General features: G+C 38.2%; 1 protein-coding gene across 1 annotated transcript; it reads left to right on the forward strand.

The window, feature by feature from the left end:
* Nucleotides 1-2,153: 2,153 nt before the first annotated feature.
* Nucleotides 2,154-17,073, forward strand: LOC139743548 (meiotic recombination protein DMC1/LIM15 homolog). The gene is made up of 13 exons (XM_071654027.1): nt 2,154-2,207; nt 3,595-3,639; nt 4,311-4,361; nt 5,025-5,120; nt 5,753-5,835; nt 6,980-7,032; nt 7,466-7,580; nt 8,157-8,248; nt 8,687-8,760; nt 9,199-9,313; nt 11,531-11,591; nt 13,241-13,357; nt 17,004-17,073. Exons 1-13 carry the CDS (start codon nt 2,154-2,156, stop codon nt 17,071-17,073), a joined length of 1,026 nt encoding a protein of 341 aa, XP_071510128.1.
* The last annotated feature ends 735 nt before the right edge of the window (nt 17,074-17,808 follow it).

A 17,808-nucleotide genomic window follows, 5' to 3' on the forward strand; every position in this document is an offset into this window, starting at 1 on the left:
ATAATATACATTGGCCCTAAGATGTGGAATAGTCTCTCAAATGATATTAAGCAGTGTGTCTCTATGTCTGCATTTAAGAGAAAATATAAAGAATATATTGTAAAATCATAACTACGTACAATAGTGCCTTCCTGCAATAATTCCTTTATGCTAATATATGTATATATCAGTAGTCTCGTTTTGTCTTGTTTTTGATTTTTTTTTGTTCTTCTTTGTATTGTGTCATAATTGTTATTTTTTACTAGGGAGAAGCCTTGACAGGTCAATGGCCTTTGCTTCTTCCTCCACACTCTATATTGCATATGATTGACATGTTGTCCTGTATTGTTCATTCTTCTTTTTTTTAACCAGTTGTGCAAGTTGTGGAAATAGATGAAATGAAATGAAATCAAATCAAATCAACAAAGCTTTGGAAAGTAACGCTGTTACTTGCAGACTGGAAAATGCTGTAAAACAAACTCTTACTGATGAAGTGACGCCTGTATAGCTATGGAAAAGGTGAGTTGGCTCAGTCGGTAGCGCGTCTGCCTCACGATCACGCGGCCCGGGTTCGAACCCAAATCTGGACTGAGCAATGTTGTGTGTTAGCATACTGTCCCCTCCAGCAAGAGGCAAAACACTCTGTCCCTCGGATAGGACATAAAATGGAGGTCCCGTGTATGAGAGAGTAACAACTCATGCACGTAAAAAGATCCCACTGCATTCATTCACCGCAAAGAGCAGGGTGTTTACCCGGTGAAGTGGTCCCACCTCACATCCAACTGGACCCCATGGAAGACCAGCTTATGTAGCTGAATATGGGCTATCCAGCCATCTTCTCAGATGGAAAATGAACAAACGAACAAACAAACAAACTGAAAGTTTGCTCGAATACATTGACTTTGAGATGCAGACGAGAGACACTCGTATATCTTTCCTCGAGAAACAGGTCGAGTCGCTGCTCGACCAGCAGGACGAGTCGGACCAGCATTCTCAAAACAAACAAACAGACAGACAATCATTAAACAAACTGCTCAATGTTCACCAGATCAATGAGAATGTGAACAAAAATACAGACGAAACCGTGAATAAGTTATGTGCTGACAAGCTCAACTTTGACAGAAGTCACAGTTCGGGATCTAGTAAGGAAAAGAAAACCAGGGAAGTGATTACAAAATTCACAAACTATTGTATCCAAAACAAAATCTACAGAAATTGCAAAAGCTGCGAAATCTATTAATACTACAAAGGGGGGGGGGGGGGGGGGGACTACGTTCACGAAAGTCCTACAGGCGCAGTCCGACTGGCAAACAAAAGACAAAAAACAAAAACGAGAAGATTACTTGTAAGTTCGTGATCTTTCCATGATCTCGAAGTTTTACCAGTGTGACCGCAAACTTCAATGAAATTCTCCTAAAACTTCTCGGGAAACTTCCCATTCCAACTAGGGATCACCCCGCCAAACCCATTGATCTGTTTGCGGGCGGTGTCTCCGAAGCGCGAGGCCATTGTCATGTACAGATGTGCATTGTTACGTCACAATCACTAGCCATTGGACGACGCGCTCATTCTTCTTGAACTTGTATCACAATCATATGGATAGTTTTCCACTGGAAGTCAACATGATTACGATCACGATGTAAAGCGGGCGGTGTCGTCTGCAAATCTTATCACAGAAAGTGGACGGAATGTGCGCTCGCTGCGTAATCATGCAATGCCACCACACACCACGCACGTACATGTACGTGTTGTACGTCCACACCACACGAAGAGTTCCCGTTTACGTTTGTAAACTGAATGCTCACAGTATAGTACTGGTGGTGCAGCACTGACACTGTGTACTGTGATGTGAAGACTGTAATACGAGTAATTATACCATTGTACACGGTGATCACCGTCTAACCCGTTAAAAGTCTAGACGTTTTATTCGATTATCATCTCGCCGAGGACTAGACTAGATAGTAGGCTAGAATCCTAGAGTTCTCTAGAGTTGCAGATTTGCAGATCGAACACTGCAGTCTACAAAGTCAAAGACTCCGCCTGCTCGCCAGCTGAACGTTTGTCGTACTTGACTCCGATAGCTTCGTTCCTCTTGCTGAGAGGGCTGGACCCGGCCAGGCCGCGAGGTTACAGTCGACCTAGCGTTAGCAACTGGGTTGTTGCAGACCAGCATTATGCAGGACCAAGTGGTAGATGATGTGGACATCGATGATGTGGACAACGATGAGGTAAGTGGACACAAAATAATTATAAAGCTTTTTTTTTAATTTCAATTTCATATAGACCCTATTCTAGATTCTAGCTCTAACGTTAAAATTCTATTATTAGTCTAACGCTAGAATAATCCGTCTAAACGTTAGTTAGACCAATTGTTATGTCTAACAATCAGACTCTGTTGTATGGTTGGGGCACCACCTATCGACAGGGCACCTTCCCATCGACACCCTGCGTATCATGGCTGTTTGCGTATAGAACAAAAAAGTACGCGCGGGATTAAGTGTCATTAGCTATAAAAACAATAAAAACGAAGAAACGAAAATCAAACTCAAACAAACCAAGCTAAAAATTACACATCCGATCAGTAACGACGCATGGCTGTGAAATTCACGTGTATTACCTATGGCCTGTGAAATTCACGTGTATACCTATGCTGTGAAATTCACGTGTATACCTATGGAGGAGAGGGGGTGTCGATCGCAAGGTTCCCTTTTTAGCTGCGCGAAGAAAACGGAACGCACGCACTAAAATTGCGCTATTTTAAAACGGAGATTCATAATCAACGAGACGGTCACGACATTCAAAACTGCAGTATTTATGGCATATTTGAGGTAAGAATTAGGCGGATTTGTATTATATTTTTAGAATAAACAAGCTACAGATCCTTAGGGTGTCGATACGTGGTACCCCCAACCCTACTGTAACGGGTTAAAATGTGTCGTTTAGTCTGTTGTCTGTTGAGTCTGATTCAGAAGAGTCAGTAGATCTATAACTAACAGTTAGGTCTCACCGACTAGATATCTCCTCTAGAAACTTTCTAGTCCTACTAGAGTCTACACAAGGTCTCTCTAACGATGGTAAGACTAGAGCTAGCGTTAGACTGCTGCCGAGAGTCTAACGTTAGATAAAAGTGTTTTGTTTTTTTCAGAAGTTAGATCCATAGGTGTAACGTTAAGCCCAGTCGCTTTGCCAAAATACTAACGTTAATGACAATGTTACATTAATTTGCCAAACCGTAGTAGGGAACCAACTGTTAACAATGCACATACTACTATTAATACTAGCAATGCACATACCGCATTACCGGTTGATACTCTATTTACCTGGTATGTCTATTTTTGTACTTTGATTGTGTTTCTTTGATTATTAATGAATAAATTCTAACAGTAGGCCTAGTAACATGTTAGAAAAGTCTCAATATTGGAAATTTGCAACAGCTAGTCACTAGTGTGGCTCTGCTACAGAGGGACTTCTAAACGATAAGTTGGTAGACTTTTCTATGCTTATGACTAGGTTTACTGCAGAGTGATAAATAAATGAATAGGTCTAATTATAGAAAAATCTTCAGTTCATGTTACCTGACTCTAACTGTTATGTTTATTTCATATGTCAACACAGGAGTCTTTCTTCCAAGATATTGACGTCCTCCAAAATCATGGCATTGTAAGTAAAAATGTGTTCCCTGCAAGTGTGGACATGCGCTGATTTGTGTGGCTGTGTGTTTTGTCTTTACGTTAGAATTTTGGAGGAGTGTATTGATTCTCTGAATTTTTTAAAGTTTTTTTTAAAGATATTAGTTCTTTGGTCCCCTCTTTATTGCAATGCATTCTGAAGAGTGTACTTAGCATAGCATGCTTCCTTTACACAGTCATTAACTAGAAAAAGAAAACACCTTATTTTCTTTCTGAATTAAATATTTTTGGAATAACGAACTGTAACCTAACCTGAAGTGTTTCCAAACCAGTACTACTACTAGACATACAGTTGTTTTGATCATCTGTTGGTACAACTGACTACTCATATTAACCCCTTTCCAAATACAAATCACAAGGCCTACTCAACCGAGGCCTACTAATAACTATTGTTATATGTATGTGAATCTCTATTGGACAGGATTTTCTTTTTTGACAATACAGTCAACATCTATATGAACACCAGTTTACCTGCTATTGCCTTTATCATTGGTTTTGGCACATAAATTACTTTCATGTGAAATATTGATCATCATAAACATATGCCACTTGCTGCTATATGCAGTAAAATGTAAATAATACAAAACTAATGAATATGCCTATATTTACAATATACAAAATATTTGGTCTTTTATTTAACAGAATATGGCAGACATCAAGAAGCTAAAGAATGCTGGAATTTGCACAATAAGAGTAAGTTATTTGTATGTTGAGAATAAATTACTTTATTTCAGTCTCATTATGTACATTTGTATGTAAGTATACTCTAAGATCTGTATCTTAGATAACCTAAATTGAGAAATATATACACAAACAAACTAGTATAAAAGGAGCTGTGCAGCACTTCCAATTCCAAGCAAGGTTGTCATTTCAAGACTTTCCTTCCCCCCTCTATCCTGTGAGGCCAACATGACCTAGGTGAAATCAATAGTTATTTCCTGTATCAGATATTTTCTTGACATGTTCAGTTTGCAGGTTACATCACTAAAAATTAGATACAGCAGTTTTGCTGATCTGGAATGCTTCCCAAGGAGTGGGGAGTGAGCAACAATATGGGCCTATCCAGTGAAGGAGGTAATTAAGTGGGTGTATAATATGAGCCGTGAGAGCTCTACAGAGTGGATATGGTGGAATATAAGTCATATATTATTATCATTGTTATTGGTGTCATTATTATTATCATTTTTATTATCATTATTAGTTTGTTGAAGTTTTATTCTGATTGGAATGGTTGACATATATATGCACATTTACTACAGGAATGAGAAGGGAAAATGTGTTGACATCTCATAATGCTATCATTTTGGCAATAGCAAATTCATGGGATTAATGCTGATAAACTTTCTTGTACTGCAGGGAATTCAGATGACAACACGCAAACGTATGTGTGACATTAAAGGGATATCTGAGGCTAAGATGGAGAAAATCAAAGAAGCTGCTTCAAAGCTTGAGGTATGTAACCTTGGTTAATCATATTAATGGCTTAAAATGTCACAGGTATCTTGTTACTGCCTAATTATGTTAAAAAATAAGTTCACTGTATGATGAGTTGTTCCTTAGTGTCATCATGTCATGGAGAACTCTACCACAGCAGCTACTTTGCAATTAAGTTGGACTGATGCAAAGTGATGGTTTGTGCATGTGTGTGTGCGTGTGTGTGTGTGTGACATGACAACTGTGGTGGTTTCAATTAAGCTTTGGAAAAAGATGACCCCTCAATGAAATAAAATCTACTCTTAGTAAATAAAAAGGCTGAATGCATTAATCTACTTTAAATCATTGATGGAAAGAAAGAAAGAAAAGGAACTTTAAACTCTGGTATACTGTTGTTATGCAGAAAATAAATCTAAAGTTTGTGTGAAGTGAGGAAAAAAGTTATGAAGACCCTCATCGTTTAAATGAAGGAGGACAGAGTGATCTGTTAGTGCTATCCAGTATAAATTTTTACTGCACAGGGTTGGTATCAGGATGCAGGAAACACCGAAAGTTACATAAAACTGGAATTTGTAATGACTGAATACATATATTTTCATTTTTTCAGTTTTTTTTTTCTTTACCTGTTTATTTGTTTGTTTTTCTCACAGGATAATGGGTTCACAACAGCTTTAGAGTACAGTGTAAAAAGAAGAAATGTGTTTCGAATCACGACAGGTAGCTCCGAACTTGAGTAAGTCAGGAAAGCTCTTTCTTTATGTGTCCGTGTTTTGTGGGTTTTGACTTTTGTGTCCAGCCCATATTTGGGTAGAGAGCAGTGTATTTCCTGGATGTCTTCAAAGCAAAAGTTTAGTTGTCAAAGTAATGTTAAAGTGATTTGAAATGTGCTGTTCAGTGTGTGAAATGAGCATCATCAAGATGAACAGGGTGTACCTTTACTTTAACGTGTTGAGGACGAGTCCTGAGTATACTTGGGCAGGTGTCTTTGGGAAATGTGTGTTGTAGCAAAATCAGTCTGTCCTCAAAAGGTTAATGTCAAAAGCCAGTGTTTTTTGGTGACATAATACTCCTGAATTTCACAGATAAGTGCATGATCACACTGAATCTAACTTAAAGAGATCGTTTCTTAGATAGGTTCCCCCAAAAAAGGTATATCATACAGTTTGTCTCTGCTGTCTTGATTAGATATGAACACATCTGTCAAATGGCATAACATACACAAAATGTGAGTCAAGTTTCTTGAAAGATATATTTCTATTTATTGAATATAAGTTTGAAATAACTGAGTGGTCCCTTTAATAACATCACTTTTCATTAAGGCCTTTGTTATGTTATTACATGTATGTGTTTGTATGTGTTTGATAGTCATTACAGAGTAACTGCATGCAATGGGCAATTGTAATACATTTGTATAGAGAATGGGTGGAGACATGTCTGTCAACACTTTTTCCATTTTAGATAACAGAAATCCATATCCTGTTTGATACATTACCATATTTTTTATGCTGCTTTGTTTTACAAATGGTGGCATCAACAGATTATTATCAAAATCGAGTGCACACACACACAAATGCCTAAAAGCAAATTGAATGACAGCGAGTCAAGTTGTGTGTTAACTTCTGCATTTTGCTTTTTCCTCAAGCCCCCAACCTCACATGGTTCACAAACAAATCAAGAAAGACCCTGCCAGTTACAAAAAAAAAATAATAACTTCACTTTAGTTTGTTTACACTCAAGATTCCATTCTGAATTTCCAAAGTTTCTGAGACAGTCTTCATTTGGTAAGTTGATGTACACGACAAGACACAACTCATAGAGACTCATCCTCAAGCCTCATTAAAAAAAAAAAAAAAAAAAACATTTGTTTACACTTCCAGCAAACTGCTAGGTGGAGGCATTGAAAGCATGGCTATAACGGAAGCCTTTGGAGGTAAGTGCAGTGAATGTCAAATTTCTCTCTATTCCACTGTATGCATACTGATTTAGGTAAGTGCAATGAATGTCAGATTTCTCTCTATTCCACTGTATGCATACTGATTTGTGAGGAAATGGGATGGTGTTACACATGTGCTTCAGACCTATAAATACTATGCAGAGTTTCCATCAGAACCCACAATGGTATTGCCATTGAATTTGATTATGCCTGAATGGGGAGGATTGGACTGATTAACACTTTTTGTGCCTGCAATATCCTGCTCTTTATAATATTAACAAATGTTTCTAACCCTGGCTACCTTGCTTGTGGATATGTGTTAGCCAGGAGAAAGCCACTTTCCCTTGTAGGTCTTGGTAGCAATGGATGTGAACGAAAACATATTTTATTGCAGTCTAATTAAGAAGCCTGAACTCGTGTTGATTTTCAGAATTCCGCACAGGAAAGACTCAGTTGTCACACACACTGTGTGTGTGTACACAGCTTCCAGGAGCCAATGGCTACCCAGGGGGAAAGGTTATCTTCATTGACACTGAAAACACTTTGTATCCTTTACCAGACTCCATCTTTCCTGCTTTGCAAAACTCTCTCTTCCAAGTCACTCCACTTTCCACCAAAATCTGCCACCTGTGGCATTGTGTGGTGGCTGTTGGATATAAGCAATTAGATAAGGATATGTGATATGCTGAGAATATTGCAAATCATAATTTATATAGATTAATTTTATGCTACACAAAGCAAATGCATGCTTTTCATACTTGTTCACATCCTCATCAGGGCATGTCCTGTAATGTGCCATTTAAAAGTGCTCAGATTCTTTAAGTGATTGAATACAATGCATCTAAGGCACTTGGATATTGCTTTAAAAAAATAGCTTGAATATTCACATACTGTACAATCCCAGTTGAAAAAATTAAATATCCACCCATATTCCCACTCCCAACTACTAAAGACCAGTTTCGCAGATGTATGGGAGATACGTATAAAATTCCTTCCTTAAATGAAGATTATGTGAAGATTTAGCACCTGATCAGTTTTAGCCTTTCACCCAAGGGGAGATCTATTGATTACCCTTTTCTTCACATTCAATGAGGAATCAGTTTCTTTGACCCTTCTAAAAGCCGCCCAGATCGGCTTAGAGACATCGCCGATCGTTTCAATCTTGACCACAATGCAATGCTGGATAATGTACTCTATGCCCGAGCCTACACAAGTAAGTTGCACGGTCTATGTATTAAGTTTTGAATGACTTGTATTCTATTCTCTCTACCACACGTGACTGTATGCTGTGATTTGACATATCAAATAGTTCTACGATGCAGTGCACCAATACTCCCTACAACTTCTTTTTCTAGGATTTCAAATTGTTACACACATCAGGAGCAGAATACAACTTTCATATGTTTGTTATTATTTGTTATGTCTTTTCTCCGAGGTAAACAAATGTGATGCATTTATTTTTTCCCCTTCATTTTTTTTTTTTTTTTTGGGGGGGGGGGAATATTTCAAAGACTGAATGCATCATCAATAGAAAAGATTGAAGTGAATCATAATTCTGCTTACTAGCTCTTGATTGACCAGTATGTGCACATTTGAAAATCATTGTTACCCATGATTATGCTTGCATATATATCATTCTTACCTCTTGCAGGTGAACATCAGTTTGAACTACTGGATTATGCAGCAGCAAAGTTTCATGAAGAGCCAGGTGTCTTCAAGCTCTTGGTACTTGTCCAGTAATAACTCCAGGTTTAAGTTGCATGGCCCTCACACAGCAACTGAGTGACATTTGTATCCAATACCATTCCATTTTGTGTGAAGTAAAATATTGTTTCAAGTCAAAGAAAAGAGAACTTGCAGTTCTGTTTTCCCTGACTTCAGCAAGAAAATGGCTGAAACAATTTTCTTGCAAGCTACAGAATCCTTGAGTAAAGTACAGTATACTCCATGTAATTTGGGAACTATACTTCCTATTATGATACATGGTCATTAAAATGCATAGATGACATTCCTTTTTATGTGCGGATTTTTTTTTTTTTTTTTTAGTTGTCTGTCATTGACTCTCTAATTTCATGTTTTTAGTTCATAAAAATGCATTCATATTGATGTTCTTTTCATACTTTTAAAGGAGTTTTGGAAATTTTTTTTGCTGTATGTGTGTAGGTCATTGACTCTGTCATGGCACTCTTCCGAGTTGATTTCAGTGGGCGTGGGGAGCTGGCTGATAGGCAGCAGAAACTGGCACAGCTCCTGTCAAAGCTGCAGAAAATCTCTGAAGGTATTATCATTCCCTCCACTTCTCCCTCATGCTATCGTCACTCCATCTTGCATTCTCCCTCCCCTTCTTCGACTCTGCATTATTTCATGTCTATTATATTTATACCCCCGCCAAACGAAGTTTGAAGGGGGTATATAGGAATCAGCGGACGGTCGGGCGGTCGGGCGGTCGGGCGGTCGGTCCGTTGCAAATCTTGCGTCGCGAACTACTTCCTCAGTTTTCAACCGATTCCCATAAAACTTGGTACAGATGTGTGCCTTGGGTTGTAGATGTGCAAGACGTATTTTTTGACAGTACCCAAAAGTATGTTGCCATGGTAACGGCATATTATGGGCAAAAATGGGTACAAATCTTGCGTCGCGAACTCCTCCCACAGTTTTCGATCAATTTTTATGAAATTAGGTACAGATGTTCGTCTGAATATGTTAATGTGCAAGACACATATTTCCGCAGTGGCAAAAAGTGCGTTGCCATGGTAACGGCATGTTATTGGTAAAATATAGGGCAAAATGCTTCATGGCAAAACTGCTTCATCAGTGTTCTTCCAATTCTCATGGAATTCATATTGAATGTTTGTCTTAGGATATAGGTCAGCATGACACATTTCTTGACAGTGACAAAAAGTATGTTGCCATGGTAACAGCTCACATATTATGAGCCAAAATGATGAAAAATTTTGTGCTGCAAACTACTTCCTCAGTTTTTGCCCAATTTCCATGAAACTTGGTACAGATGTGTGCCTTTGGTTGTAGATGTGCAAGACGCATTTTTTGACAATACCCGAAAGTACGTTGCCATGGTAACGGCATATTAATGGCAGAAGATCAAGGAAAGATCTTGCGGATTTAACTACTTCCTCAGTTTTTTGACCAAAGCTTATGAAATGTGGCACACACCTTGATCTTGGTGAGAAGATGTGGAAGACATATTTTTCGGACGTGTCGGAAGCTGCGTTGCCATGGTAACGGCATATAAATGGCAGAAGATCAAGGAAAGATCTTGCGGCTTGAACTACTTCCTCTGTATTCGACTGAAGCTCATGAAATGTGGCACACGCATTGGTCTTGGTGGGAAGATGTGCAAGACATATTTTTTGGACGTGTCGGAAGCTGTGTTGCCATGGTAACGGCATATTAATGGTGGAAGATCAAGGAAAGATCTTGTGGATTGAACTACTTCCTCAGTTTTTGACAAAAGCTTATGAAATGTGGCACACACAATAGTCTTGGTGGGAAGATGTGCAAGACATATTTCTCGGACGTGTCGGAAGCTGCGTTGCCATGGTAACGGCATTTAAATGGCAGAAGATCAAGGAAAGATCATTCCTTGGGTAAGACTGTCGTCATGGGGCGGGGGTATTAATCACCTTAAGTGATATTTCTAGTGTATTCTACAGGAATTAAACATCCATGTACTTTTAGCCATGTGGTCCCACTTCTGGAGTGAGAAAAATGAAACATTGTTTTCACACAGCCAATGGCACCACATTAAAAAAATATATAGTGTGAAGTTTTTTTACTTCATGATATTCATAGTGAAAGAAAAAGGACCTTGTCATCAAATTTTATTCTTACTCAAGGTGATAAAGAGATGTTCACTTTTCCAGATTGACAGTGCATAATTCTTCATGGATATTTTGAGTAATTATTACAAATAATTGTCGATTGTTGTATGCAATTGATGGTTATAGAATGATTTCTATGAAGAGTCTAGGGCAGTGGCTTGGCTTAGTCGGCATCTTGTCTGCCTCCAAGTCCAAATGACTCGGGTTCAATTCCCAAGTCTTTCAGAGCAATGTTGTGCGTAATCATACCGTCCCCTCCAGTATTTAAAGAGGTGAAACTCTGTCCCTCAGATAGGACATTAAATGGAGGTTCCAAGTGTTTGTTAGTCACAACTTTACACATAAAAGAACCCACTTCATTCATCCATCGCACAGAGCAGGGCGCTAGCCCGGTGAAGTGGTCCACCTTCCTAATCACTCAAGAAAAATGGGCGAATGATTCCAATCCCACGTGGTTCACCCCAGGTAACTAAAAATGTAGTTGACAAACCATATCAACCAGGCACAGTGCGACACATGAAGAAGATGATAATGAAGAGTCTAACTGAAAATGCATTTAAAAAGCACTGTCAGGTTGAGAAGGTTTCATTATGAATGCATGGCTACATTCTGTAAGATTGATGCAAATTTGTTTTTTGTTGTTTCCCAAATAGAATACAATGTGGCTGTGTTTGTGACAAATCAGATGACTTCAGATCCAGGGGCAACCATGAGGTAAGTTTTTATCTTGAGCAGTGTCACTTGAAAAAAAAAAAGGAATTGTCCCCGCCGAACGAGTTCGAGCAGGGGACTATGAAACGGGCTCCGTACGTGTGTGTGTCCGTCCGTGTGTGCGTCCGTGTGTGCGTCCGTGTGTAATCAAAATGTTCAATTTGCTACTTCTCTGTCATTTATGAGCCAATTTTGATTCTGTTTGCTTTATATGATAGCACTACATGGGAGCTTTGAAACTTCTACACAGAATTTCAGTTGTGACCTTTGACCTTGACCTTTGACCTATATTGTACATTTTGCTACAAAATGCTACTCCTCCGTCATTTCTAACCCGATTTCGATTCCGTTTGCTTTATGTGATGGCACTAGGTGAGGGCTTCAAAACTTCTACACAGAATTTCAACCTTTGACTTCTTTGACCTTTGACCTTGATTTTTGACCTATATTGTACATTGGCTACAAAATGCTACTCCTTCGCCATTTCTAACCTGATTTAGATTCCGTTTGGTTTATGTGATGGCACTAGGTGAGGGCTTCAAAACTTCTACACAGAATTTTGACCTTTCACTTCTTTGACCTTTGACCTTGATTTTTGACCTATATTGTACATTTTGCTACAAAATGCTACTTCCGGCGGGGACATATATTACGGACCGCGTAATTTCTACTTTTCCTTGTTTGTTCATGGTATCACTATATGTGATCTGCCAATACAATTTACAAATTGTATATGTTTATAAAAGTTGTATGACCTAGCTGCTAAGGAAAACAAAGCTAGTGTAGTCTGGGCATAGATTTTACCTGTAATACTGGTGTTAGCTTTTATAGATAGTGATGACATCACACCATGAGAAGTGTCCATTTAATTTACATGGAAACAGAGTTCTTGAATTCTGTTTTCATTTTTCGTGTGATTTGAAAAAGAACCTACTCCTCAAATTTTCTTGCTACTGTAATTACCTGCAAACAGTGTTTTGTTCTTTCTTTTTATGCCTCCATCACAAAGTGTCGTGAATGCACTTTGTTTTGAGGTTGTCTGCCTGTCCCTCCGTCTGTCTGTCCTTCCAGGTGCTATATACATGGCTTGTTAGCACTTCTGATTTTTACTCACATGCCTGCTTATGTGTCTGTGTCTGCATGTGATCGGACTGGAGTAGTTAATTGTATGGTATGAATTAAAGTGTCTTCTCTAGTATGCCTAATTCATGTCACAGCATTCTTACTGACTGAAGAGTCAAATTATTCTTTTTTATCCTTCACAAAACATCCAGAAATATTTTCTATAGTTAAAAAATATTTCTGTACTTATGCTGAGTGTATTGATTTGTATGTGTGCATAGGTGATAGTTGCCTGTCATGTAAACCTCATTGGTAAAGTTAGTAGACATCCTCCTATCACTTCAAAATACATCTTGCTCCTGACATTATTCAGTTAGGGAGAAACCTCACAACTCTGAACACTGTTAAGCAGGTCAAGAAGAGTTGTGCTGTTTTCTGTATTAAGTGGTATCTCCATGAATTTTACTTGATGAAAAATTCATGATTAAGAGGGTTTATATGGTAGACTTCGATATCATGAGTATCCACCTCATATGGTGTCATGTGGACTGTTTTGTAGTGTATCTTTCATGTTAATCATTTATTGGTAGTTTCCAGGCTGATCCAAAGAAGCCCATTGGAGGACACATCTTGGCCCATGCCTCCACAACCCGAATCAGTCTCAGGAAAGGTCGAGGAGAGACAAGAATTGCCAAGATATATGACAGGTGGGTACTCATCCCTTTCCAGATCACTATAGCTATTTCTTGAGATTTGTTGTTTTGTGACTATCATCAGTGCCTTCAAAAAGGTTCCACCAGGGCCCCATTTCATGAAAAGTTGATACGATAGCATGTCTTGCTGTAATGGCAATTTTAATGGTAATGACAAGAATTGTCTGATTGGCTGTGGGAAGTTGCCATTCCAGCAAGAGTTGCTATCCTACCATCTTTTATGAAATTGGGCCCTGGTCATTATACCCCCACCCACACATAGTGTGTAGGGGGGGGGGGGTATATAGGAATCACCCTGAGGTCGGGTGGCCGGTCGGTTGGCCAGTCGGTCGGTCGGTCGGTCGGGCGGGCGGTCGGGCGGTCGGTCCGTTGCAAAATCTTGTGGGTCGAACTCCTCTCTCAATTTTTGAGCAATTGACCCCAAATTTGGCATGTGTGACCGCTATCAAAGGTAGATGTGCAAGACACCTTTTTCGTTTGTATTGCATAATGCGTTGCCATGGCAACGGCATATTTTCGTAAAAACTTGTGGATCGAACTACTCTCTCATTTTTTGAGCAATTATCCCCAAATTTAGCATGTGTGACTGCTATCAAAGGGAGATGTGCAAGACACCTTTTTCGTTAGTATTGCATAATGAGTTGCCGTGGCAACGGCAAATTTTTAAAAAATCTAACAAAATGTGGATCGAACTCCTCTCTCATTTTGTGAGCAATTGACCCCAAATTTGGCGTGTGTGACTGCTATCAAAGGTAGATGTGCAAGACACCTTTTTCATTAGTATCACATAATGCGTTGCCATGGCAACGGCATATTTTCATAAAAACTTGTGGATCGAACAACTTTGTCATTTTTTGAGCAATTAACTTCAAATTTGGCATGTGTGACCGCTATCACAGGCAGATGTGCGAGAGACCTTTTTCATGAGTATTTCATAATGCGTTGCCATGGCAACAGAAGATTTTCATAAAAATCTTGCAAAATGTTGTGGATTGCTCTACTCTCTTAGTTTTGTAGCAATTCAGTTTTAATTTGGGTTATGTGATCAATGTAATGTATATTTGTGCAAAACACATTTGATGTGTGTGGTAATGAATCTGTTGCCATGGCAACAGTATTTTTTTTTAACCAATCATACAAAAATGTGTTGATTAGCCTAACTCCTTCAGTTTTCAAGCATTTGGCTTAAAAATTGGCACATGTGACCACTGTTGTATGTAGATGTGCATACTTACTCTTTTGTCATTGTTGATCAATGTGTTGCCATGGTAACAGCATAGTTTGAATGAAAATCATACGAAAATATTGTGGATTCAGTTAACTCCCTCAGTCTTAGAGCATTTGACTTGAAATTTGGCACACATGACCACTATAGTATATAGATGTGCAAACTTAATCTTTCATGAGTGGTGAGCAATGCGTTGCCATGGTAACAGATTTTGTTTACCAAAACAAACACAAAAATATTGTGGATTCTGCTAACTTCCCTTAGTCTTCGAGCATTCAGCTAGAAATTTGGCACACATGACCACTGTGGTACGTAGATGTGCAAAGGTAATCTTTCGTCAGTGGTGATCAATGCGTTGCCATGGTAACAGCATATTTTTAATGAAAATCAGGCAAAAATATTATGGATTCAGTTAACTCCCTCAGTCTTTGAGCATTTGGCTTGAAATTTGGCATACCAATATGCAACCACTATAGCATATAGATGTGCAAACTTAATCTTTCGTCAGTGGTGAACAATGGGTTGCCATGGTAACAGCAGCTTTTCACTAAAATGCATACAAAAATATTGTGGATTCAGGTAACTACCTCAGTCTTTGAGCATTTAGTTTGAAATTTGGCACATCTGACCACTATAGTATGTAGATGAGCATACATAGTCTTTGGTCATTGTTGATCAATGTGTTGCCATGGTAACAGTATATTTTGAATGAATATCATGCAAAAATATTGTGGATTCAGTTAACTCCCCCCCCCCCCCCCCCAGTCTTTGAGCATTTGGCTTGAAATTTGGCACATGTGACCACTATAGCATATAGATGTTCAAACTTAATCTGTCATTATTGTTGAACAATGCGTTGCCATGGTAACAACATTTTTTCACCAAAAAGCATGTGGATTCCGCCAACTCCCTCAGTCTTTGAGCATTTAGCTTGAAATTTGGCACACCTGACCACTACGGTACGTAGATGTGCAAACTTAATCTGTCATCATGGTTAATCATTGTGTTGCCATGGTAACAGCATAGTTTGAATGAAAATCGTATAAAAATATTGCGGATTCAGGTAACTCCCTCAGTCTTTGTGCATTTGGCTTGAAATTTGGCACATGCAACCATTGTAGTACAGAGATATGCAAACTTTGTATTTCATCATTGTTGAACAATGTGTTGCCATGGTAACAGTGTATTTTAAATGATAATAATACACTAATATTGTGAATTCAACTAAGTCCCTCATCCTATTACTTGTAGCATTTGGCTTGAAATTTGGCACATGTGACGGCTATAATAGTTGTGCAAACTTAATTTTTTTCATAATATCCAACATTGTGTTGCTATGGTTATACAATTTTTAATAAAAACCATAGAAATCATCAATTTATCTTGCTCACTCAGTTTTTGAGCACTTGACTTGAGATGTGGGACATTTGACTACCGGTAACAGTGAGCAATACATTTATTTACTGTTGGACAGTGCATTGCCATGGTATTTTTTTTTTCATTAAAAAGTAAAAAAAAAAAAAAAAATCCTGGTTGAGCTAATTTCCTCAGTTGTGGGTGGGGGTATATTAATCACAATGAGTGATAGTTCTAGTTGATTTTATCTTGACCCTTGTTATCCTTACACTCCACTTGAGGTCTCACGGTCTTCAGAGTCGTCCATTGACTGACATAGATTCATAGAACGTTTTCTTGTGAGGAAGCATTATCAAAAAGAAAGCCTAAATTTCTTTCTTTTTCAGACAAGATTCTTTTACATTCTGCCATGGTTCCTACACACTCAATGGTGCTCATTCCCTTTTTCAGCTGTTGAGATGTGTCTTTGCCCTATTCTCTCTGATGAATGGCTCCTTACAAGTCTCTAATGCAGTAATGCTTCATAAACATTTTCAGAGATTTCTTAAACTAAGGAACCCAAGTTGCATCCACAGACTTCTAACATCATTATCAAAACGCCACATTGACATGAATGTGTGCTCTTGGGGGATACACTCCCTATTGCTTCTGAAGTTCTGATGCTTGCACATTTTTAAAGTCAAAGATGGCAGCAGACTGAAAATAAATCTTTTGACTGGCATGGCACTAACAGCAGTCACGAGTATGCTGGTGCGAGAAATTTAAATGTTATAGACTTGGCAGTGGCTGATGGATCATAAACCATTCAGGTCATTGTGGCAAACTAAAGAAAACAAAACCAAACTTTTGTTTTGGGAAGCACAGTATCTTCATTACAAATAGACCCATCTATTTCTAATACATATTTTTTTTATAACTGATACATCATGATAAAATAATTATTTCTGATTTGAAGTGTTATTTTTGTTCAGAGTAGTAAAATGTTCTGAAATTGAAGTGGCTCCTAATGTTTGTCAATGTGTTTTCTTTCCTCTCTATGTGTGTTTGATACAACAGCCCAGACCTACCAGAGAGTGAGGCAACTTTTGCCATCTCAGCAGGAGGTATCATTGATGCCAAGGAGTAGTTCTCACGTGACTGTTGAGGGAGACTTCATTTCATTAGTTGGTATTGTGCACATTTCACATGATTGTTTTTAAAATTTGCATCTTTTAACATTATGTCTGGGTGATAGATGTGTTTAATAGACTGTTTCATGTGTAGCCATACTGTTTCAGACATGGTCACCCTTGTAAATACTTATTGCCGTATCACTTATATTGCTGGCATATTGTTTTGTGGGTACATAATATATATAATCCCACTTTCTTATAAATATGTCTACAGCATTGACTGGTCTCTGATTATTTGAGCTGTCAAAAATTGAAATTGCTGTTTGAAATAATCTTTTCAATCATTTTCATGAACAGTAGATATCACTGTAACTGAAGCTACGATTATATGATGCAACTCCAAATCAGATGTATTCGCAAATATCTGGCAATTGCAGAAAATCAAATGATAGTTAATGTGTGATATTTTGTTGTTTAGGTGTTTGGTTTTTCACAATTTTGTAAACATATGAGAAAGTTAGATACCAAAACTAATATCAAATACCATCAAAATCTGAAAAGATAAAATGGATATGACTTCATGGCGAAAATTTGAACAACTGTATATTGTAAATATGTATCGTGTAGTTCACAAGGTAAAAGTAATATATTGACTCTGTATATAAAAATTCATAGATCTTTGAAGAATGTCCTTGTCACACATAGCCATTCCCACAGACTTGTAACATGTGTGCAGTATGGCAGCTCAA

Source organism: Diadema antillarum, unplaced genomic scaffold, assembly GCF_040938485.1.
Source record: "Diadema antillarum isolate AM-2024a unplaced genomic scaffold, OU_Dant_1.0 seq00001096_RagTag, whole genome shotgun sequence".
NCBI classification, from domain to species: Eukaryota; Metazoa; Echinodermata; class Echinoidea; order Diadematoida; family Diadematidae; genus Diadema; species Diadema antillarum.